The 25,190-nt window shown below is 38.8% G+C and overlaps 1 protein-coding gene across 1 annotated transcript in view; it reads left to right on the top strand.

The window, feature by feature from the left end:
- Positions 1-25,190, top strand: part of GRIN2A (glutamate ionotropic receptor NMDA type subunit 2A) — a 374,628-nt gene that overhangs the window by 243,145 nt on the left and 106,293 nt on the right. The window contains exon 5 of the mRNA XM_072418914.1: positions 23,398-23,512. Within this exon, the coding sequence (XP_072275015.1) occupies positions 23,398-23,512 (115 nt within the window). The remainder of the gene's footprint in view (positions 1-23,397; positions 23,513-25,190) is intronic.

The following is a 25,190-nucleotide window of genomic DNA, read 5'->3' as shown; positions in this document are numbered from 1 at the left end:
TCAATGGGAGGAAAAATTCAGGTTTTTTTAGCACTGTGTAAAGCAGGGGTCCTCAAACTTTTTAAACAGGGGGCCGGTTCACGGTCCCTCAGACTGTTGGGGGGCTGTACTATAGTTTGAAAAAAAACAGGAGAACATTCTTATGCACACTGCACAAAACGTATTTATTGTATAAAAAACATGAAAGTACAATACTATATGCACAGCACACTTGCTGATAATTAAAAAAAAAGTGGCGCTTACTTTGGCTTTAAATTGCTTGAGATTATTCCTTTGCATGGAAAATGCACAGATAAATTTGAATTTTCACTGTGTGTATTGAAAATGCAAATTTATCTTGCATTTTCCATGCAAATGAATAATCTCAAGCAATTCATTAATTTGCTCACAGCTCCTCTAGGGCTGCAGGAGCGATCAGGGGAGCAGAGCTGTCAGCATGGTAAAGCTCCACTGATTGCTCTGCTCCCTGATCACAGATACGTATCTCCATTCAACCTCTATTGCCCTGTACTGATGCGGTTACAGCTAATTGAAGGCACGTGCTTTCAATTAGCTGTGACTGCAAAGTTCCCACGGTCCGGGAATCCCACAATGACATTATGATTCATAATGTCATTGTCGGATAACCTGTAAAAAATAAAAAAAGAACAAGTTAAAATAAAAAACACATACAAATAAATTAAAGATAATTTTTTTTTTTTTTAACTTTTTTTTTCCCCGAATATTTGCTGTTGAATCCCATGTTTTTCGGGTCGGGTCTATCCGAATTTGAACAGCCATATTCGGGTCGAATATAGGGACAACCCGAATTCGAACATCAACACTACTCCTAAATTCTCTAGGTCAGTGTTTCACAACCTTTCTTACATTGGGACATATTTTACATTAGAAAAATCCCACAGAACACCACTAAACAAAAAAATCACATAGGTGGGTTCATTAGCTACCTACTGCTTCTAGTGGAAGAGTATTTCTTTGTTCTGCCTATCTCTATACATCGCTGGTATAGACAAATGAAGACAAATTATTTAATAATAATTTTTAGACCAACTAACTGAAATTGCATAATTTCCCACGGGACACCTGAAGATCTCTCACAGCACACTAGTGTGCCACGGCACAGTGGTTAAAAATCACTGCTTTAGGTGATGGGGTGCCCAGGTAAAAAGAAAGGTTTCTTGTAGGGGTAAGTACCATTAAGCCTGAAATTTTGGCAAACAGTTTTAGTATATTTAGTAAATTAGGTATAGTAATGATTGGTTGAAACAAAGGTAATAATATATTGTTCAAAAAACAACTGAGTTTGTGCCTACCTTTATGGCAATAAACAGTAGGGGCGACAAGGGTCACCCCTGTCTTGTGCCTTGACTAACAGAAAATTCAGGAGAATAAAATGAGGAGTATCTCACCCTTGCCCGAGGCTCAAAATAGAGCGCATGCATCCAGGCCATGAAATGTGATTAAAATCCCCATTTGGGTAAATAATAAAACAAATAGTCCCATGAAATAGAATCAAAAGCTTTTTGTATATCTAAGGCCAAAGCGCACTGAGGGTTCTCCTTTGTTGAATAGGATAAAATAAACTAATCTCCCTTCTTGTGCTATCAGACGCCTGCCTGTGTGAGTCAAATCCCACTTGATCCCTAAAAATTATGCACTCCAAGAACTTGTTCAATCTGTTTGCCATAACTTTCATCAACAGTTTTATATCAACATTTAAAAGTGATATTGGTCTATAATTATTGGGATCTAAAGAATCTTTATGCGGCTTGGGGATCATCACTATATGAGCTAAAGCCGATGACATGGGGTGGTGTGGATGTTCCCTTAAATAACTGAACATTTCAGCCACTCTAGGGGCTAATATTGCTGAAAACTTCCTATAATACTGAGCAGAAAAGCCATCTGGCCCAAGAGACTTGGTAGTTTTTGGAGATTTAATACCTGCCAGGATCTCTTCTACCAAAATGTCAGAATCCATCAGCTCAGCCATTTGTGATGTTAGGATAGGAAGAGTCAAATTTGAGAAAAGCTTATCAGCTTTCAGAGTTAAAAGTGTCATGGGACCCATACAAATTGGAGAGAATTTTTTTAAATTTGTTCACAGATAGTCCCAAGGTTGGCGGTAAATATACTGTTAGCGAGTTTTAGTTTTATTGGTGCCGTATGGGAACTTCTAAAATGAAGCACATTGACCAACATTGGTCTGGGTTTTTTCGCTCTCACATAAAAATTCCTGTTTGCTTTTCCACCTGATAGTTCAAAAGAGCATTCAGCTCCACCCTGGTATGCTGTCCTACTTTGTATTGAAGTTTAGATGGATTCTGTTTCCAAAGACATCCCAAATTTGCTAACCTCCTTCGTAATTCAATAATTTTTTGAGCCCTGTCTTCCTTTAGACGTGAGGCAATTTGAATCAATTTTCCCGGTAATGTTGCCTCATGTGGGCATCCCATAGTGTGATAGATGAAACTACTGATTGGCTGTTAAAATCAAAATATTGTAATAATGCTTGCTCTATTTCTGCGTGTACTGTTGGAGGTAAGAGCAAGGTGTCATTAAGGCGCCAGTGATATTCCGTGGTGTGAGGAATGAGGGAAGTGCATTGGATCATCAGTGGGGAATGATCAGGCCAAGGGGTATACATGATTCTGGGTTTGATTTCTTGCAGAAGGAAATGTTGTAGCACTAGAATGTGGTAAATTTGCCTAAAGCTACCATGAGAAGAGGAATAATAAGTGTAATCTCATACGGTGGGTTTAGTTCCCGCCATACATCATAAAATCGATGCCTGGACAATAGTTCTGAAAAAGCTGAGACATGAGAATAATTTGTTGAATTAGATAAAGCCCCTGGTAGGGAAGAATGGTCCATCTTCAGATCAATTATCATGTTGGAGTCTCCCATAATTAGCAAAGTACCCCCAGTGTGCTTTTCTATTAGAGCGGTTTCCTCTACATCATAGATTTTCCGGCGAAGGAGTAAATAGCGGCCTGTTGGATCAGCCAGCTCCAGTTCACAGCTAAAGGGGATTGATCTGTGAAATTTTTCCAGCACGCCTCGTTTCTTTTTTGAAAGCTTGCCTGAAATACCTGTGGGTGCTATTTATGAAAATATTTTGGAAAAGAGGATAAAGAGAATCTCGTCTCTTGGCAACTCAGTATGTGCACAGATAGGGTAGAATAAAAATTGAAAACTTTCCTGCGCTTGTTGGGAGAGTTTAAACCTTGCAAATCCTGTGACACAATTTTCAGCGTAATATGGGACATAATGTAAACCAGAATATTCCAAATGATACCCTGAGTCCAAAATCACACACTGTGTTGTGTTTGCATCTCAGAAAGTGGATGGGAAAAACAAAGTAAATTTAACCACATAAACATATACAGAACATATAATGGGAATTTGCTTCCCAATAAACAGGTTGCACCAACAGTGCACAAACATCTGCCTAGGCAGAAGGTGGGTCTGTGCAGAGACAAAACCAGGAAGTGGGGGAGCTGTGCCCTCCCAAGCATGCGTGGTCCATGTGTTACCGAGATACAGTACTTGTTTACAGATCTCAAAATGGGGAAAAGATCAACTCATAATTCTATAGGACCATTTAGTACAGTAATATTGAGTTTATATGCGAAGTTGAGCAATTAGTACTACAAAAAAAAAGGAATATACAGTATGTTGCATAACCACATTTTGTTTATGGGACCACTATGCCTGATCTGATGCTGTTGTTCTAAATGATACCAAAAAAGCATAGGTCAGCCTAAATATTTTTAAACTCTTTCTCTTGTGGGTCCATTTTGTTACAGAAAGTTTTTGCCTACCTTCCTATAAAACTTTGCTCTGGAACCTCTAGTAAACACAACCTTCCCAAAACTAAACCAAAGAGCAAATCCATTATACAGAGCATAGTATGCATATCTGTCATCTTCCGCTTGACGTCATTAGGGGTGAAGTTCCACTATAATCCTCCTCCAACCATATTATCATGCGGATCCTTAGTGTGAGTCCGAGTCTGTATTTAGCACCTAGGTGCTCGGTTCAGGGGAGTTGTCCTCAACCGGTGATGATCTCCTGACAGGTGGGTGCCTGTTTTGAGAAGCTCTTTCCCATAGTGGTGATAGGCGTGGTGAACCCTGTGATCTCATTGTTGTCTTAGCTGGCGATGATACAGGAGACTTCTGCAGCTTTAAATGATCAAAAAGTTCCTGAGCTTCCTCAGGAGTAGTGATAGAATGGAATTGGTTTTGATAGTTAAAAAGTAGTTTAAATACCCAGCCTTTGTAGAACCATCAGGAAAGGTTTTAGGGTTCTACGCTTTTGAATGGTTTGCAGAGCCAGGTTGGCGAGGATATGATACTGATATGTCTGAAATTTAAGTTCCTGTTTATTCCAAGTGGCAGACATGATCGCCTCTTTGGATTTGTAAAAGGTAGGTTGGACAAATTTATCCCTAGGAGGACCATCAGTTTTCTTAGGACCCAGGGAGCGATGTACTCTAATCTAATTCAAAGCCTTCCACTGGTAAATGAGGCAGTATCTCCTATAAAAGTGCCGATACAAATCCAGGTAAGTCCACTATAAACTCCAGGATCCCCCTGTCGATACAAATCCAGGTAAGTCCACTATAAACTCCAGGATCCCCCTGTCGATACAAATCCAGGTAAGTCCACTATAAACTCCAGGATCCCCCTAATACGGAGATTTTCTCAGCGTTGGCGGTTTTCCAAGTCCTCAAGTAAGGCCATAGGCTGCTGTGTACTCGGGAGAGGGAGGGAGGGGGGTGCAGGAAGTATTACTGGAATTCCCCTCTTCCCCTCTCTAGTGGTTGAAATTAACAGTCAGTTACATAAGTCTATGTAACTATATACCTGTGCATGCATGAGATTGGCACGTTTTTTATTCCCCGCAAAAGCCTCTTCTGTGCAGGCCTCAGGAGCAGCCTAAAGCCTCCTGGGTTCTGTGCTTCCATTCAATCTTTATCTCTGCAGTATTAAAGTCATAAGGGTAGGAGTTTCCCTATTTAAAGAAAAAAAAAGTTTTAGAAGAAAAAAAAAACTTTGATCCCCTGTGAGGTAAAATCCTGGATTTTTCTTTGCAGGGGATCAATGTCATTAAGACATGACAATAAAAAACATAATTTTTGGTTTCCTGGCGTTGGTCTAACAGACCTCAACTTTGGGAGACCTTCTCCTAACTCACAGGCTCCGCATGGCCCCTGTGCCTGAGGCACACCTGGCCTTAGGCTGCAACTTCTCCATTTCAAAGACAGGTGCATTTTTATTATCAATGGTCAGGTGCTCCAGAGCCATTGCCAATTTTTGACCTGGAAAAGGAGTGCCTGGCCCACCTATTCCTTCCAGGACACTCTGAGCTTGGATCCCAAACAGAGGGCTGCAACAATATAACTAATCTTATCCTTATCCAGGCCATGTAATCCTTTTCCAAGGAAGATTAGGATTAATGATGCCAAATACCTCCTGAATTAGGCATCATAGGCTATAACAGATTGATATGATGAGGGGAAAATAAATACCCAAATTAAGTAAGGTTATTGCTTTAAAAGTTTGAGAATGATGACAGTTAATTTTACATCCTCCAAAAGATAGGGAAAAAGATTCAGCCTGATCACACTTTCTCCAGCATTCTTGTTCCATTGCAGGGTTTTATGTAGCAATTACATAGAGCAGCATATACCAACTAAACCATCCCTGCAAAACCTTCCCAAAATATTCCAATGATGTACAAACTCAATAAATGCAATTAAAGATCTTTTCCAAATGCTTATCAGAGAAAGAAAATTGAAAATCTGATTTCCAATTTAGTATGTGTGAAAACTTCACAAAGTATAATTTGCCTTGGAGCAATTAGTAAAACATGGGTTGTTCTTGTGAAAAACAATACAATGGGACCACAATAAAATATTTCAAAACTTTTCTTCAAACAAATCCATTAAGTAAAAATATATAAAGATAGAAACTGATAAGCTGGTTGCATATAAGTGTTCACACCTTTAATTATTACCTTGTTACCTTTTGATTTGTTTACACCAGTCGGTCTTCTTCGGTAGGTGTCTATCAGGCACATCTTGACTTGGCACTATTTTCCTACTCTTCCTTGCGAAAGCATTCCAAATCTGTCAGACTGTAAAGGGCATCTCTTGTGCAAAGCCCTCTTCAGATGACCCCACAGATTATAAATGGGATTTAGGTATGGGGCTTTGGCTGGGACATTTCCAAACTTCAATTTTCTTCTAGTGAAGACTTTTTTTTGTTAATTTGGATGTATGCTTGAGGTCATTGTCTTGTTGAAAGGTGAAATTCCGCTTTACCTTCAGCTTTCTACCTGACGTCTGAAGGTCTTGGGACGAAAGTGACTGGTATTTGAGAACTCTTCATAAATCTGTCCACCTTGACTAAAATTCCAGCTGAAGAAAAGCAACCCCAAAGCATGATACTGCCACCACCATGCTTTACTGTGTGGATGGTGTACGGTGATGTCTGGACTATGGGGTAGGGTTGCAGAACGGAAGCCTTTTCTTACAAAAAAAAAAATCCATTACTGGTTAAAGTTTGTAAAATAATGATATCAAGTCTCCCAAAAGAATGTGAATAGTGTTAAGGTTAAATTATGAGCTATAGAGCTATAATAGTCTACTACCCTTGAATGAGATAGTGTTAAGTCTTGGTTCAGTAAATAGGCGAGGAATGTCATAAGTTTGGGATGAGGGATGCTACTAAAAAGTAACAATACCAAATTGTGTCTAGGGCAAATTTTTTATTTGATCAAACTTTAAATCTTGTTAGGAGTAGGCTTGAACCAATAGTCCTTTAAATTTGGAAACCCTATGCCCCCTTTGTCATTTTACATGAAATACCACATCCGTTTGTAAAAATCCAAAAAAATCAATTTCATATTATAATTAAAAACAGATTTTTGTTCCATGACAATTTTATGTGAGATGATTCATTCATTAAAATCAATGAAAGATGACACATAGCCACATGTAAAGCCTGCAAGTGACTGAGCAATGATGGTACTTGCCTAATGATCAACAAAAACATTTGTCTTTATGTCACGGTTAAGCAATGGAAATACAGATTTTTCCCTGGTTTAGGTACCATCACAATGATTGCTTTCTTTTGTCTTTGCGGAAGGAACCCAAAGATGCAGCCCTTAAAAACAGAAGTAACTACAGTTTGAGAATTTCTTGGATCTTCCTATAATATTCTCCAACAAAAAAAACACAGACTTTTTTGGATTTTTGTTAGGAAGATAATTATTATTATTATACAGGATTTATATAGCGCCAACATTTTACGCAGCGCTGTACATTAAATAGGGTTGAAGAGAATGATTGTTCCTATTTCGCCAACAGTATGGGATGTTAAAATACTGCTAAGATTTTGATAACAAGAAAGAGGTGCTTCTGGACAGTTGCATTAAGTGCTGTTTAACATGGAAGAACTGTATTCAGGCCAAAGCATCTATTGCAGCCTTCTCAGGCAGGTACAGTAATGTTTTCAGATGATGGAATGTCTGGGAGCAACTTTGATAAAAGCTGATAGTAGATATGGCTTTAGGTACATGGAGGACACCTCTAAAATGCACATGGTTTCTGCAAGATCTTTCTTCCAAAGCTGCTAATTTAAGCTTTACCTGTTGAAGGTTTTCTTTAAAGTTGTTATATGAATCCACTAAATAGTTATGTGCTGCAACATAGTTGTTCACTTTACTTTCAATGAGCTTTACTCCATTCTCCATTTTCTTCTAAGCTGTATCACAAAAGTAATCAAATTCTATGCAATGACCTAAGGATAGTGACCAATCTTTAATTGTAGAATACACAATGGGCTGATCTTTTGTAGAAAAGCCAATAATGTAAGCAAATACTTTACTGGTAGTGTTAGGTAAACAATCATGGGTGCTCACATTATAACATGTGTCATTAGGGCTGGAATTCTTAGGCTTGGATTTAGCAAGACTACTAGTCATTGGAGACACTACGTGTGGTGAGGAGGGGGATCTTCATTAAATTTGACAAAAGTACTGGCAAAGCTCTTTCCCCATTCCAAACTTCTGTTTGTGTTCAGACTTTTCTTCTGCAGTTTCAGCATAGGTTGGATTTAAGGTTTGGGCTGTGTTGATTTATACTTTGTTGTTGCCTTGCCAGATGATGTTTTTATTTTTATTAATATTATTATTTTATTGGTCTTTGTTACGCTGGTGACAAAAATTTGTTGTGAAAGAAAATGCAAAACATTTGTGACAATTTCACTTTACTGAAAAGAGTTGTCACAATTGTCTGTATTGTACTGGGCAGCATGGTTGGCTCAGTGGGTAAAACTCTGGCCTTTGCAGCATTAGGTCGATCCCCGTCCAGGACACTATCTGCAAGGAGATTGTAAGTTCTCCCTGTTTCCTCCTGGTACTCTAGTTTCCCCCCACATCCCAAAAAACATGCCGTTAGGTTAATCGGGTTTCCCTCAAAAATTGTTGACAGATGACTATGGTAGGGACATTAGTTTGTGAGCCCCTTTGGGGGACAGCTATTGATCTGACTATGGATTTTGTAAAGCGCTGGTAATATGTCGGCACTATATAAATACTGGCTATTAATAATAATAAATAATAATATTGAGAAGAAACATTTAACAGGATGGCTTATGTAGTGGAGAGCTTAGCACTATTCTTGTCCCTGCTGAGAATAGACTTAGATGCTGAAGACAATGTAACTCCTGCACTTGTGAGGAAGGGAGGAAGTTACAACTAAAACTTGAATTCGGCCGTTCTCCTTTATCGAAATTGTAAGCGAGAACGGCCGGTGTAAATTCACTAAAAGAGATGGTATTTAAAAAAAAATAAATAAAAAATTAGGATCGCAGGTTTTGCTGATCGAGGAATCGCAAACAGGAGGATTCCCAGGGTTGCATGAATGATTGCAGCCCCGAGAATCCACTGCGATCCCGAGGCACTAGAGGTTAATTAACCTCTAGTGCTGGGGATCGCAAACAGGAGGATTCCCAGGGCTGCAATCTTTCATGCACTCCACTGTGATCCTGGGGCATTAGAGGTAATTAACCTCTAGTGCCTGGGGATTGCAGTGGAACTGCAGATGAACTCTCAATGGAATTTCTCCATTGAGAGTTCATCTGCAGTTCAGTTCCCACGGTAACTGGGCTGTACTTATCAGCCCTGTGACCGTGGGAACTGAACTGCAGATTATAACCTCTAGTGTCGGGGATCATAATGATTTCCTCGATCTTCTGATGGTTTCGCGAAATCGGTTTGCTGAAATTTGGCGGATCCATCGGAAGTTCGAGGAAATTTTCGCAAGAATGCCAGAGTCCACCCAATTGCTAAAGATAATTGTGGTGGGCCTGCAAGAGTCAGCAGTAGAAAAATGGTGGCTTTGGAGGATGCAGCAGTGCCAAGGTCCTCAACCTGTGATTGATCATTCTTGCCAATTATGACAAAAGTTTACTCACACCAACAACTTTATTTGTGCAGTTTGTGGTCAGTTGGTCCTTTAAAAATAGCCCATGACAACCAGTTAGCTTGCATCATGTGTAAAATTAAAGTTAAATGATTTAGAGCAAGGGTGCCCAAACTATGGCCTGCGGCCTACATCTGGCCAGTGAAGCTTTCTGATCTGGACTTTTGCTAATTCCCTCTCTGCTTGTTGTCTTGCGGGGAAAGGGCGCACGCATCTCTTATGTTTCTTTATGAGATTATGCTACCAGGAGAGGGAGTTACCTAAGCATGCTCAGTGTGAGCTCCCTGAGAGTGGGTGTGTCCTATAGACCTGGCAATCACCTGTGGCTGCTCCCAGCCAACCTTGTACTGTGGGATAATCCCAGCAGCAGCATGAGAGCTGTGTCTGTGTCCATGCAGCTGTAATAACCCTCATGTATAAACCTTCACACTGTATCTCCTAAACCAACTGTCATAGAAAAGTGAATTGTTTATTGTATACATGGGACCCTGGGAGCTTCTACTAATCTAAATTTCAGACCCCTGAACATAACAAGTTGACAGAAACAGGGTCACAAGTATAAAATCCTAATAACAATCAAAGATCGTTTCACATAAGAGGGGGGGGGGGGTTATTTCAAGACCAAGTCTCCAAATTGAGTTTGCATGTTAGGGACCCCCAGGGGCTACCTCCATTGCAACTAACATTAGGGTACTGTCAATTCGCTCTGTGCTGTGGTGCCCCAAATATATACTTGCCCACTCACAAAACTTTAACACTTTGTTCAGGCTTGTGGTGAGGTTGCTGTGTGATTACCCCTCCCTCATGCCATAGAACCCTGCCTGGGGGAAACGCTCAATAGCTGTAGTTGTAGCATTAATAAAATGAGCTTCAAACGGTGAGTGCAGAAATGTGTCATTTCTTTTATTTTGTGCATGCACGTTACAGTAACTAGAAACATTTAAATTTAGTTTCATTTTAAATTAAAATTATACCAGTTTTAACCATAAATCTTTGTTTGTTTGCATTGCTTGCAAGTTGTATCTCAATGTCAACAGCGGCCCCCAAATGAAAAAAAGGTTGCACACTACTGATTTAGAGCAAAGTCAACGTGGGTCCAAAATCCCAGTACTGGAAAAACTAAATCTAGGAATAAGTATTTATTTCTTCTGGAGCCATTTTCTACCGTCTGCATTTTTGACATGAAAAAAAAAATGAAAAAAAGAAAAAATGTTGTAATCATTTTTGAGAAAACAAAGCTATTCCTCTAAACCAAAAAAACAGAATCAATACATTTAAAAGCCATGGGATGCATAGGTGCCTGTAAAGTTTAAAAAAGTACCCATGTTTTAGCTGAATAGTAAGTGCTTTGTTTTTTTATTTGGTCTGTTTTAATTTCCCATGTGTGATCTTTACTAGAAAATTACAGATACTTTATAGAAACCAAACTCATTGGATGATGAGCTTCTGCCATGCACAGCATACTTGCTATTTATGGTACGGATTTAGTTGTGTGCAGCCACCCTGCAGCAATGACAGGTCCAAGACTTCAGGCCAGGGCTTTATGTTTCTGATAAATTGCATACCTCTTTTGTTAGTTAGATTTAACATTTGTTAGTTTAATTGATTTTTGAGCTTAGGTCTGCTTTGAGACTTTTACTGTACTAAAAACACAAACACACCAAGTCTAATTTTTACGTCTAATTATGTCATTAGAAGTAAATCCATCATTTTTCATATAATACGGTCAGTGGTCTAGGTCTTAAACTAAACTTAATCCATGGTGCTATTAATCACGATGCTAAATATTTCACAATTATATATAGCCACATTAATCACATGGAAATATGCACATTTCCAGTCACAATAATAATACATTACAGACAGATTTAATTAAAAAAAAAATAGCCTATGCAAGGGTGCCAATTATACCATTTTAGTGGTAAAAGATGAGCATCCTCTTTCTTCAAGTCATTCTTCAAGGACACAACCTTGTCCCTTCCTAAACCTTTCTGTAACTGAGGAACACACTCTGTAACAAATAGACTTCGCTACACTACAATTCCTAAAATAAATTATGCAATATCGTTTCATGATGCTTAGATATTTCTTTGCTATACAACAATATATACCATACAAATAGTTTTCCTTTACTTAATGTAAAACTAAACTTTGATTGTGAAAAAGGATATAATGCGTCAACAAAGAATCCCATTCTAAAGAAGTTCCTACTAACCAATCTCTAAAACCAGCCAAATCTTTGCCTTCTAGATGTTTAAAGATATAAATTTTCTTAAGAACCTGGCCTTCACATAAAGTCAAGAGGGTAGTTTACAGGAAAAAAACTCCCTGCTTTGCTTTAGGAGTTTGTACCCCAAAAAGGATTTAGTTTAAGGCCATGCCATACCACAAAGAAGCTTATGTTGGCATTGTATAGGCAGGTATTGATTACAATGTGTTCTGTCATTATTAGTGTTTAATCTAAAAAACACTAAACACTATTTACTAGAACTATTTTCTTTCCAGCAATAAAATTACTAATATGACATTGTACTGTCGACAACATGTATCCAGTGCCACATAAGATGTATAAATACCAGCAACCGAATTCTCTTTTGAGATCACAGGATTTTTTACGCTTATATAAACTTTAGTACAATGCAGAAAATAAAACATTTAAAATAATTTTTTTAAACAACACTATTTTTTGGTAATAACACATAACAAACTTTAGATACCGTGTCTTCATATATGCTACATACAGTTCAATTTTAAATATATTCCCTTCAGATTGCCACTATCCCCATGCGTTTCACAGATCAAACTCTGCTTCCTCAGGGGTTTTTGTTACAACGAGAACATTGGAATGCTTAACACTTATTGTATCTAATTCTTAACACATATGTTTTCTTTTTAATTTTCCTTGTCTCAGTTGTTAGTCAGCTTTGGGTGGGGACATGTTCGGCAACCGCATTGATCAACGCAGATCTGGATAGTTTAGCAGACATCCAGAAGGCGAGGTACTATGGGGAATTGTCTTCAATGGCAGGCTAGCAATGAAGTAACCCCAGGCAATGGTGTCTCTTTGGGGCTCCTGCCCATATTTATTTAGTCCAAATAATGGCAAAAACAAAACAGTTCCCTCGCAGAGGTGTTTTAACAAAACAAAAGTCCTTGAAATCAAATATATAATCTCCTGGCTAACATAAAGCATCATAATCCTGATTTCTGTATACAGATAAAAATCCAGAGAGACTTACTTACACAGAAACACAGCCCCTGCTGCTTTGCCCCAGGTGTGCTTTATAGGCTTTGAGGAAAATGTGGGACCCGTAATTGGGAATGTGCTCCACTCTGCAATAAAAAACTTCTGTTTTTGCCTCCGTACTGGACCCTGGGATACCGCGGTCCCACATACTGTCCATGCAGGTGCTCTCTTTGTCCCTGCGTTACTGTACTAATCTAATTTGTTCCCCTGAAGGTGTGTTAAAGAAGCTGTTCTGGATGTTTTGTTCTCCTTTTTGCAAAAAATTATATTTACAGGTTAATTTTCAATGAAAGCAGTAAACCAATAATACACATGTACAAAAATACCCTTTCAAAGTATTCCGTTAGATCAGTAGCTACAAAGATTGGCTAATGTTTTTAACACTTGTTATGCTTAGGGTTTTACTTTTTTAGTCGATCCCTGACCTTATTATTTTGAACCATTTTAAAGAAAAAATGTAAACTTTACTACTGTGCCCATTTTTATTTAAATATGTATACCCTGATTTATTATTATAACTTGGAGAGAAGATCACATTTTTAGAGCCTTTCAAGCAGAAAATCAAATTATTCCTAAGGGATCATTTATGCTTTCTCACAACTTTGGATTTATTTAAAATGTAAAATAAAATATTGTTCTTCATTTTCCGCATTCTTGCTTTTGGTATATATTATATCGTATAATATGAAAAATATATCTCATCAGATTTAACCCATGCAAAGTCTGGAAATATTGCTGCTGGAAGGCATCATTTTTTTTTTCAATAGTAATTTTAGCAAACAGCTGGAACAGTGCAAAGCTGTGCAAAACAAATGGTATTAGAGTTTTTCTAATAGTTGAAGTAGGCTGATGGTTGTGCCCCAGGAAAAAAAAAATAGGTTTTCCCGCTTTGAGGCATTCTGTTTTAGTTAAGGGAAACAGATGCTTCTGCAATGATTATATTGCTTCTAGGTAGATTTAGGCGATTTTACATATTTTATTCTCCATTCTTTTGGGAGCTTCAGTTGTGCCCAGTTATTTATACAGTTATTTATATATTGGAGGATAAGACAACAAGTTTAATGTTAGATCTAACTGTTTAAATATTTTATTTTACGTTGAATGACATAAACATGGAAAATATAAATTACTCCAGTGCATGGCCAGTTCAAATTTGTATCCAGCTACTGATTTGTAAAGGTGATATGGCATTGTTTGTAGCTAGTTACACAGTTGACAGCGAAATCTCAAGCAATTATTTTAGTTTATCTCCTATTACTTAGGCCAGGTGTCCTCATGATGGGTAGGATACTCTTTGTTTAACCTCCTGAGCAGTAACCCTGGGGGCTCGGGGTAAAAAAACCCCATTTAATAGCAGTAACCCCGAGCCACACTCAGGGTAGCTAAAAGAATAATTATTAAAAAATTACCTGGTCCACCAGCGTCCTCCATCGTTTTGCCCGGCCAATCCCATCCTCTGGCTGCGTCCTCTGCCTCTGTGTCTCTCTGTCCTTTGCGGCCATTGCACTGGGGCAGTGGTGGGAATTTCAAATTTTTTGTATTGGATTTAATACAAAATAAATATTAAATCCAATACAAAGTAATCATTATATTTCTGAAGTGCTACAGTGATTATTACAGTGCCCCGCCTGTCTGCTATTACCTTTACTGATCTTTGCCTGACCTTTTGACCACTTCTCTGCCTGCCACCTGCTCTGACCTCTGTCTGACCTTTAATCACGTCTCTTCCTGCCACCTGCCCTGAACTCTACCTGGATTCTGACAACGTCTCTGCCTGCCGCCTGCCCTGACCTCTGCCTGGATTCTGACAAGGTTTCTGCCTGCCACCAACCCTGAACTCTGCCATGGCTTCCAAACAGCATCTCTCAACTCAAGCTGTTTTTGAACAACTTGAAGACAGCCACTTGGTATTGCTAGTGGAGTCAAGCAACAGTTATTCGCCTGGAGACCTGTCATTGGATACCGAACGTGACAGCGAAGATTCTGTCACTGAGGACAGAACACAACCCCTTGGCATACCTGGAGTTATTTCTAAATGACAAAGTCATTCAGAGAAAAGCTGAGGAAACCAACAGGTATACCGAGCAACAATTAGCTGCTACACTCAGGAGGTTTTCCAGAAGAAGTAAATGGGAACCTGTCACCGAAAAGGACATCTGGCTTTTTCTGGGCCTAGGTATTCTCCAGGGAGTGGTGGGCAAACCCCTGCAAAAGTGGTATTGGTACACAAATAGACTGATCACTACACCTTTTTTTGGCACAACTATGTCAGAATATAGATTTGGCTTGGTAATGAAGTATTTACAATTTCCTAATAATGACACTTTTGATGGGACCACTCATCCTGCACCTATGCTTAAAAAAATTGGGAGGTCTATCAGGAGATCCTAAAAAACAGCTACCGTATTTTTCGCCGTATAAGACGCTCCGGAATATAAGACGCATCCAATTTTAAAGGAGGAAAATCTAGAAAAAAAAGATTCTGAAAGATTATTCCCCTTCTGATCACTCATGTACCATTCATACCGGTATTCCCCTTCTGATCACTCATGTGCCATTCAAATTCCCTTTCTGATCACTCTATGCCTTTCAAATTCCCTTTCTGATCACTCTGTGTCATTCAAAATTCCTTTCTGATCACTCTGTCATTCAAATTCCCCTTCTGATCACTCTGTGCTTTTTTTCCACTGTACGGCAGTTAGGACAGGGAACAGCAGGTGGCGCTGTGCCGGCTTCTTTCGCTCTGCTTTACAGACAGGAGAAGACACGTGCTGCTGCCAGAGAGAAGAGGAGACAGACGCTGCTGCAGCCAGAGACACGCGCAGGATCGGGTATCGGGTGAGTATATTATTTTAATTATTTTATCACACCTTTGTCGTATAGGACGCACTAACTTTTCCCCCCCCAGTTTTGGGGAAGAAAAATGCGTCTTATACGGCAAAAAATACGGTATGTGCCACAAAGGGAAAAGAGTATAGACGAAAGTCTAATGGCCTACAAGGGGAGGCTCAGTTGGGTGCAATACATAACATCCAAGGGAGCACGGTTCAATGTAAAATCGTTTATATTGTGCATATCAGCAACAGGCTATATCTGGAACTCTCCAATATACACTGGGAAAGGCACAAAATGTAGCCCCAGATTCAGCAGCTATGGAGTAGTAACATCATCTGTCCTGTCACATAGTGAGCCATTGCTCAATCAAGGATATTGAGTGACTACAGACAATTTTTACAGCCCCCCTGAACTATTTAAGTTTCTCATCCAGCATAAAATGGATTCTTATGGAACCGATAGGGCTAACTGGTGGGAAATGCCATCCATGTTCGCTAAACAGAAGCTCAGGAAAGGAAAGAAGCTCAGCTAAGGAAATAATTGTCAGAAAGGCAAGTGATGGCATTGCGATGGCATCCAAAAGGGAGGGGACTACAAGCTTTTTCTCATTACCTTTTTGGAATACCGAATTCCGGACCATAAAAAGGATCTGATTTTAAAAAATATTAGGAAAGGATTTTTTTCCTACAGCCATGTTATAAATATTACCATTGTTGTACATTGAAATATTTTTACTACAACAATCACCCAGACCAAAATAAAATAATTTAGCATTGGGATGCTATTGAAGGAATTTCTGATGCATAATAGCCCTTAATTGCCATAAAAACAGTTTTTATTTAAAGTTTTGGAAAAGAAAAACGAAAGTAACAAGCAACCTGTGATAAGTTATGAAAAAAAGGTAGTGGTAATACATAACAATAGCATTCTCTTTCAAGATAAACCATATGGTGAATGAGGATGGAGAGGAAGTAGGTGGGCTGTGGACAGGGGCGGGGGGTGCAGCTCAGCAATATTAGACCTTTGTTATGCATACAATGAGGGGCAGGGGAATGTGTGTCTTAGCAGGGCCCTTATTCAGTGGTGTTCAACCCTGAAGACCAAAGTGCCCATGTTTGGGGGGAGAAGCCAGTGGGTGTCGGCCCTCCAATCTGAGTGAATACACCCCCATGGGCCGGAATGGTTCCAAGGAGTGTGCCTCAATGGGCACCAGTGGGTTACTTGTATGCTTAGATACTATTTTGTGAGTTTAGACCCCACTAGAGTGGTTGAGATGGCCAGTAGGAGGAGGGGGGTCGGGAGAATGACAGGAGAGGGGGTAAAGCTGCTAGGGTCATAGGAGAGGGCAAGTGTTGGCTGCCATCCTAGGTCAGGTTCTCCAGACATTACTGCTACACGTGAGGACTTAGCTGTCATTGAGCTGTAGCAGGCCTGGGTGGCTTCTGTATTTGAAGAATTGAGACCAATAGAACCAGGTGTTATAGAATTGGCAGCTCATGCCTCTGATAGAAGAAGTGAGGTCCTCCATTCTGTAAATGTCATGTTCCCGCTGGAACCAAAGGCACACCAGAGAGGATTCAGGTCTTCTGCTAGAATGCGGAAGGATGTAGCTGCTACTATCATGAGTATCAAACCTTTATATATTTTTGAGGTAGAAGAGTTGTGCTGAAGAAAAAGAAAGCAGGGTCATCTGGGAAAGGTTTATCAGTCATCCGTTAAACGACCGAGCATTCTGTGTTCCAGAAATGCTGCAGATGCGGGCATTCCTAGAAAATGTGGAGTAAAGAGCCCACTGCTGTCTGACATCCCCAACACTGATCCGACTCACTAAAGAAGTATAGGTGAGGTCTTTCAAGGGTAAAGTACCATCTAGATACCATTTTGTAGTTAGATTCTTGGTATCTACTGCTGATGGAAGCATTATGTGTCTAGAACAAGATCCTCTCCTTCTAAACAGCTGACAATGTGATCCCTGTCTCTAGCACACCAAAAAGTAGGGTGGAGCATATTCTGTGGGCAAGGACTGACGGAGTGCATACACACACAGTTCCTCAAAGGGTGTCTGGTATCTGCGGAACTTATTTTCTGAGTGGAGTGGGTGTGGGAAGTAGAGAGTTGTATAGATCTCTAAACATCTAAGCATAGGGGCTCAGAGCCCAGGTGATCGCTATCCAGTCATCCCCCAGGCTTGAGAAATTGATGGGCTCTGCTAATGTTGGTAGACAGTAGTCGCAAAAATTTAGGGTCCTCCATTCCAGGGGGGAAGATCCCAAGAACAGAAAGAAAGGAGATGGTGAGGGCAATAGACCAAATTTGTATAAATGCTGGATGCATATGTCCCATACGCATCCCACCATGGGGTGCATTTTCAGTTCTGAAGAGGCTGGGAAATATTGTAAAGGTCAAGGTAGGTCTTTGCTATATGTTTGGTGTGGAAGATCTTTTGACCTCCCTTATCTAGGAGAAACAGTACAAAGGGCTCTTATTATCTGAGAGCATTGGCTAACATGCAGCTACCCTTATTGCCGAATTAATGTACAACATACCATATAGCAGTATTTTTTGAACTTTTTAACATCGGGGGGACCCTGAAAATAACTTTTAGGTCTTGAGGAAGCGCTGTGATAATTCTTACCTCGGCAGCTAACAGCATATTAGTTTGGTGGAGTGATGGAATAAGAATTTTGCCTCTTACATTCGTGGCAAATGAGAAGAATGTCACCCTTACAGACAGGTATAAACAGTTGAACTCACCTGAGAGGCTCAAATTTCTCATTGCTCAAGTAACCCTTAGCACCCACGCGAGGAACACTAGTTGAGAACCATTGCCATATAGAGTGTAGAGGTCAGGAATATGTAATGAACAACAAGGAGTAAAGAGTGAAGAGGTCATTGTAATAGACAAATTTGTGTATAGAGTGCAGTGGTCAGGACTATGTAATGCACAGCTGGTAAAATCAGGTCAGAAGGTAGCTCCCCTTATAATTTGTGATTAGTGTTACCTTTAGTATTAGTGGCCAGTGGTGAATGGTCCATGAAATTGGTGTTTAGTGGTCAGTGGTCATCAACAAAAAGGGGGACGCTTAGCCTATGTACACAAGTCAGATGAAAGTCGTTTGAAAATGAACAATTAACAATTAATAATCGCATAGTACATGATTCTGTACATGCTGTAACAAAAAAAATGTTTAAAGATTATTGACTGATAATATACAGACACTAGATGGGATTGTTTGAAAGATAGAGGATTTGACTTTGAGGAAATGCGGGCTTTAAGTGAAACAAAAAAACGTACTTACAAACAATCGGTCATTTTAGCAACAAATGTTTTTCCTGAACACTGTTAAGTTACTTCTTCCTGCAATATGCCTTTCCATGTGTTTGTGGTAAAAATAAAGCAGCCTTTGCTATGGTGTATTAGGTAAGTGAAGAACAGTATGAACATGATGTAGGACAAATTTTAAAGAGTATGATGTGAAGATTGGTTTATGGACCGAGACACCGTTTCCCTTGGGAATCTGCTACATGAACTGTGCTCGACATCTCCAGAGGACTATAGAAATGATACTCGAAAGTCAAATATACTCTTTAAACACTACTTACAGCAGTAGGACCTTTTATCCAGAAACAACATACCTCCATGTGAACAGCTGAGGTTAATCCATAGGTCCATAGCAGCTGAAGTTAATCGTCATGTTAGGATTCCGTGCCACTGGAAAGTCTCTGCAAGAGACTGGGTTCTCTACTGGTGTCTCACCACAAGTAATGGGCCATATCATCCCTGAGACATGTGCAGAAATTATTGAATGCTTGAAAGATGAATACATTAAGGTAGACATCCCATACAAATATTACACAAAAGAATGTAATCATTTGGTTTACAAAAATATAACATTTGTTTGACATGTGCATTTTTTAGTAAAACTGTAACATAAAAATTAGTGAAATAAATAACTGTGTGAATAAAGAAGAAAAAATAATGTCCAGCAACAACAAAAACAAAAGCCAAAAAAGTGCAAAAACAAGTGATAAACATTGCCATCTACAAATTAATATACTAGTGGCTTTCATTGCCAAAATCATTGGCAAAAACAGGTGAACACCCAAACTGTAGAGGGTATGAAATTTTGCTTTACAGGATATCCTATGAAAACCATTCTCTCAATCTACAACTATGGGCTTTCTTGTGCAAGAAGGGTGGTTGAAAATGCATTTGGGATTCTAGCAAATCACTTTAGCATCTTTCATAGTGCTATTAATCTGCGTACGTACAAAATTGACAAAAAGGTTTTTGCTTGTTGCTTGCTGCATAATTTTCTGCATAGGAATAATTGCAGTGCACCTTTTGGCTTACAAATGGAGCATGAATCTGCTACATCTGCACACATGGCACCTGGGGAAAGCAGCAGCCAATTCACTGGTCCGGAGGATTTTTAGCACACAGCACCACACAATTGACAGCTAAAGAAAACCATATTCACTTCAATACTTCAAAGTGGAGCTGGTGAATGGCAGGATAGAATGACAGTTTAGCATTGCCTATAAGTTGTGTTCACTGCAAAAAAAATAAAAAAATCTTTAAGAATGTTTAATTTTTGTAAACTAGTTTAAAAATGTTACACTGTAAAATTACTTGTTGTTAACTTACGTTGTGTCATTGGAATTTCTGGAGTGTCATGCAGTGTTGGATGCAGAAGAATAAGGACAGAAACCAGTGCTGGAAAGCGAAAATGATCAGTTATGATACACAAATATATATATTGTGTACTGGTGCTGCAACTAACGTTCATTTGTTGCGCATGTGCACTTTAGTGCACAATCTGTAAACGACTGTAGCAACCGAACATCACATGAACAGATCTGCCAGGATGGTCGTTTGTTACAAGCGGAAAAAAATATATAACAGTGCAAGAAACAGAGTATAAATTTGTACAAAGCAGCATACTGCAACATGTCCAACAAGAATAGGTCAACAAAGCATCACTAGAAAGCAGGGGTGTTCTGCGTATGCAAATAGTTGGTGAGAGGCCGTTTCCAGGTACTTGACCCGGCCACAAAAAGACGCCATTTGTGGGAGGAAGATTAGTTGCTAAGATACCTGCCAAAATGGGTCCACAGTCCTGAGTATTCAGGCTGGGCCGTTTTATCCTCCCCTACATGGGTAAATGTCAAAGTAGTCCAGCAGAGCCTTGTCCCCTCCCTGTATGTTTATTTCTTTTGTTGGCAGTGAAAGAACACAAACTTACGGCCTTTTGAGAAACATGTCAACCATTGTAAACACATGGACATGGTATCTCCTGATGGTGTAGATTCTTAGGGCACTCAAGAGCCAAAATAGCCACAAAGGACTAATGTAATGTATTTGCAAATGCAGGGAGTTGCAATGGGCACTAAATGTGCTCCTATGTATGCAAATTTATTTCTTGGCAGTTAGGAACAATATTTTTTTCCCATTGAAGGCCTGTTAATGTACCTTCATATCACCACATATATCATCGAAGGTATCACCACATATATCATATACCACATCGAAGGTACATCGATGTCCTTAATATTTAGAGGTGATATCCCATTGCAACATTTTTTTGAAAGATTACAATTGAATTTCTTTAATTTGAAATTCACCATGAAGTCCAGCTCTCAGTCGATTACCTTCCTGGATTTAACCATCAACACTGGTCCAAATCATACACTAACCTCAACTATGTTCCGAAAAGAAACATCAGGTAATATTATCCTTCATGCTGAGAGCTCACATCCCAATCCCCTCATTGAAAGTATTTAGTCAATACTTACGTATCAAACAAAACTGTACTAATGAAGATGATTTCATACATCAAGCGAAGCCATATGGGGGCTATAGTAGGAAACTACTTAAAAGAGCATATAGTAGGGTAAGAAAATCTGGATTGACATTATTACATACCCAAGTAATACCATGTCACTAATAAGACTATAGGCTACTAGACATAAAACTGCTATTGCTCCTAATACTGCTACTGCTACTAACATTGCTACTGCTACCTTCTTTAGTAGCTGCATGGTTATATAAGATCCTTATTTTTTGGTCCTTTTTGTCTTTTTTGGGACATTGACATTAAAGTATGGGCTCATACTTGGACCTAGATTGTTAGGAGATGTTAATGTGTCCGGCGACTCTGGGCTGTGCACCATCGCAGTATAAAACACTGTTTATTCTGTGCAGCAATGTAATTTGCAGCAGCCAGGAGAACTAAGAAAGCAGCAGCCCCTGCTTCCCTTTAGCCGTGCAGCCTGATGTATTTTTGGCATCCCCAGCATCCATTGTTCGGCTGTTCACAGCTGAAGTAGATTCTAGAGACTGATCAGCTCCTGACTCGGTCCTGCACTGCTATTGGCTGCTGGGACTTTATAGCCTCTCTGCTTCCAGTCACCGGTGCCCATTGTAGCGTATAGCTGGGCTAATCTGTGCTGAAGTGAGTTTTCGTCAGATTTATTGTTGCTGACCTTGCCTGTTCCTGACCTATCGTTTGTATGGAGCCTGGTTGGACCATTTGCCCGTGACCCAACTCTTCTTGTGTTTTGCCCTTGTTTGGTGAATGGATATTCTGTGTTTGACCTCTGCTCTGAATTCTGGAAGTGATTCTGTTGGAACTTGCTTTCTGCCAGCCCATTCCCAGAAACCATCCCTTGCGCAGTAAGTCCAGGGGGCAACCGTGTGCTGGGAGAAGCAACCAGTCTCCCGAGGCTGAGAGGGGGCTTACTATAGGGGAAGACTGTGGTGTTAGATTGGGGGACCGGTGTCTGGTGAGGACTGGTGCTGACAGGGACCTTACATGGATAGATTACTAATATTTAATGTACAGCGCTGCGTAATATGTTGGCGCTATATAAATCCTGTTTATTATTATTATTAATAATAATAATAATAATAATAATAATAATAATGTATTGTAAGCATTATTAAATGTGGGTCTAAGTGACCGTTAGCCATAAATATAGACATTGGTGAAGTCTTGGAAGCATCATCCTGATCTGATACTGTTGACACCAAATTAGTGTCCGTTATGACGTCTGTCCTGTAATCACCCTTGTACAGACTTGGATTTTCACATCACTCTGGGTAAAATGATATGTGTCGACCTTGGTATTGATTATTTTCTGTTCTGTGTTCTTTGAGGACAATATTCCTTTCCAGTCCGAGTCATGGAGAGCTGCCCTTAATAATGTGTCAAAGAGTGATGGACATATATTTCTAATGTCGACTGAATGGCTTCCAAAATATGTGTACAAAAATGTTTGAATCAATAAAAATAATATATTATTAATCATCACTCACTGAATAAATTTAACATTTACATGCACACAAAAATCTGTGGTCACAGATGGCATATAAAAAAGGCCTAGAGGAGCGCTCAATTCTAATTTGGCCATGACCTCCATCATGATTATTTTTTGTTTGATTTAAAGATGATAGATTAATTGCTTCTTACTTCATTTTCCAATAAGTATTTCCAGACCTACATTTATCAGAAACTAGTGGCCTATGCTGTCCAGTTTTGTAAATCTCTCAAACACCTGAACTTCACAGAAAATCCATTTAGACACAGCTGAAAGCACTTGTAAGCACCTTGAGGTCTCTGCTTTTATGCTCTATTAGTCTGTTAAATTGCATTTTGTGACATGTTTGCTTTAACGGAGATAGCGATCATGAAAATAGCAAACTATTGTTCAAAAAGTTGAAATGCATACATTCCATCTTCTTTTCTGATTTCATTAATCTACTCATTAACCACCTAATGGATCAATAATTATATTATCTATTTCTTTCTTTATGCAGATTTTTGGTAAATGTGACTTGGGATGGCAAAGATTTGTCCTTTACAGAAGATGGTTATCAGGCAAATCCAAAATTGGTTGTTACATTGCTCAACATGGAGAGAGAGTGGGAAAAGGCAAGTTTATTACATTATTTCTATTAGTTACTATTCTGAACCAACTCAAAAATACATTACACTTTCCATGTGCTCGATCTAGCAGTAACAAAGTTTGTACTGTTGTATACGGTGATTTTGATCTAGGTGGGGTTGGGAAAAAGACATTTTGGTTGCTGCTGAATCCCAAACATTTACATTATATTTTGCATATTCATTTTTTTTTTCAGTAACAAACTTTGTACAGTTGCATAGTGTAAAAAATGTTTGCAGTAACACAGTTTGGACAATTGTGCTGTACAAACTGCTATTTCTTAATTGTGTTATTTGTTGTGACAACCACTTCATGCCACTAATGCAAAATAAAACTAATAATAACAAAAAAAAATAGATAAAAGTTTTGGTTTAAAGTGAATAGAAAAAACAGTGGTTCTAGGGATAGTAGGGGATGGGTGGAATTGGCTGGATCCCAACTAAGTAAAAGTAATAAAGTAATAAGTCTATAAATCTATAAAGTCTATATAAGAAATAAATCTTTATATAGTACAAATCTACCGGCATGCCTGATACTTCTTATATGTGATTCTTTGCAACCACAGAAAGTTGACAGTTCTCCCCCAAGCTTTCCCCTAAATATGTGCTCCGCTTTATTACTCTATTGATATCAGTCTCAATATTAATCCTTAAATTTGGGTTCTCCTTTATTCCTACATCCCTGTTGCTATACAGCCTGTAGATATTAAAAATTATTTTTAATCACTTTTATTGCACTAGATAAAGATAATACAAACTTTTTCTCAGTTTCCCCCCAAAAAAGCTTGCTGGGTAATGCAAAAGGTATTGATTGATACCAAAAGTCAGCTTGGAAGAAAAAATCAATTTAATATTTGCAATCTTCTCCAGGTGCCCTAAGGCCACATGTGTCCATCTAGGCAGTACTGGTTTTATTTAGAAAGACATCATACTTTATATCATACAATATTTTTATATCAGTTGGGATGAAACACCTAAGTAGGGCAGAGGCTCCTCTCACTACTTTATTTCTTTCTCACTTCTAAAATTATTTTTAATTCTACTATTACCTTTGGACACAAGTCGGGAAAATCCTGGCTTTTTTTAAGGTTCATTTTAAAATGTAAGCATTCTTGAAGTTTAGAACACAAATCCAATGTAGCCTTTTGGAGGCCAATAGAAGCCTTTTTGCGGGACTTGGCCTTATTAAGAAGTAAATCTTCAGCATACGGTTTAAATTTTTTACTTGTTATAAAGACATCATTCGTACAGTTAATTATTATTACTTCTAATATAATTTAAACAGTATTGGGACAGAAAGCATGTCCGTTGTGTTCCAATATTCATGTATAATATATTTGTTTTTGGATTGTTTACACTAATTCTAACTGGTCAATAAATATAAAAGGATAGTAATCCCCTCAATAAAGCTCTTACTCAAACACAATGTAAGCGGTACTGTACTCAGATAACGTTATGAAATGTTATATCAAATATTAAATGCCTTATTGAAATCTATTCCCATCAAACAGAGTGGAAGTTTGAAAAGTTTACAATATTTCATCAAATTTATAGAAGGAATAACCAAAAATAACAAAAAATCTGGTGTGGCCCTAATAATGGTAATAAAATGTTTTAAAAAGTGCTACTAACATTTCTATAAGTACAATTAATACTTCTTAAAATC

This window comes from Pyxicephalus adspersus, chromosome 7 (assembly GCF_032062135.1).
Source record: "Pyxicephalus adspersus chromosome 7, UCB_Pads_2.0, whole genome shotgun sequence".
Lineage (NCBI taxonomy): Eukaryota > Metazoa > Chordata > Amphibia > Anura > Pyxicephalidae > Pyxicephalus > Pyxicephalus adspersus.
This window is presented reverse-complemented; position numbering and strand designations above follow the sequence as displayed.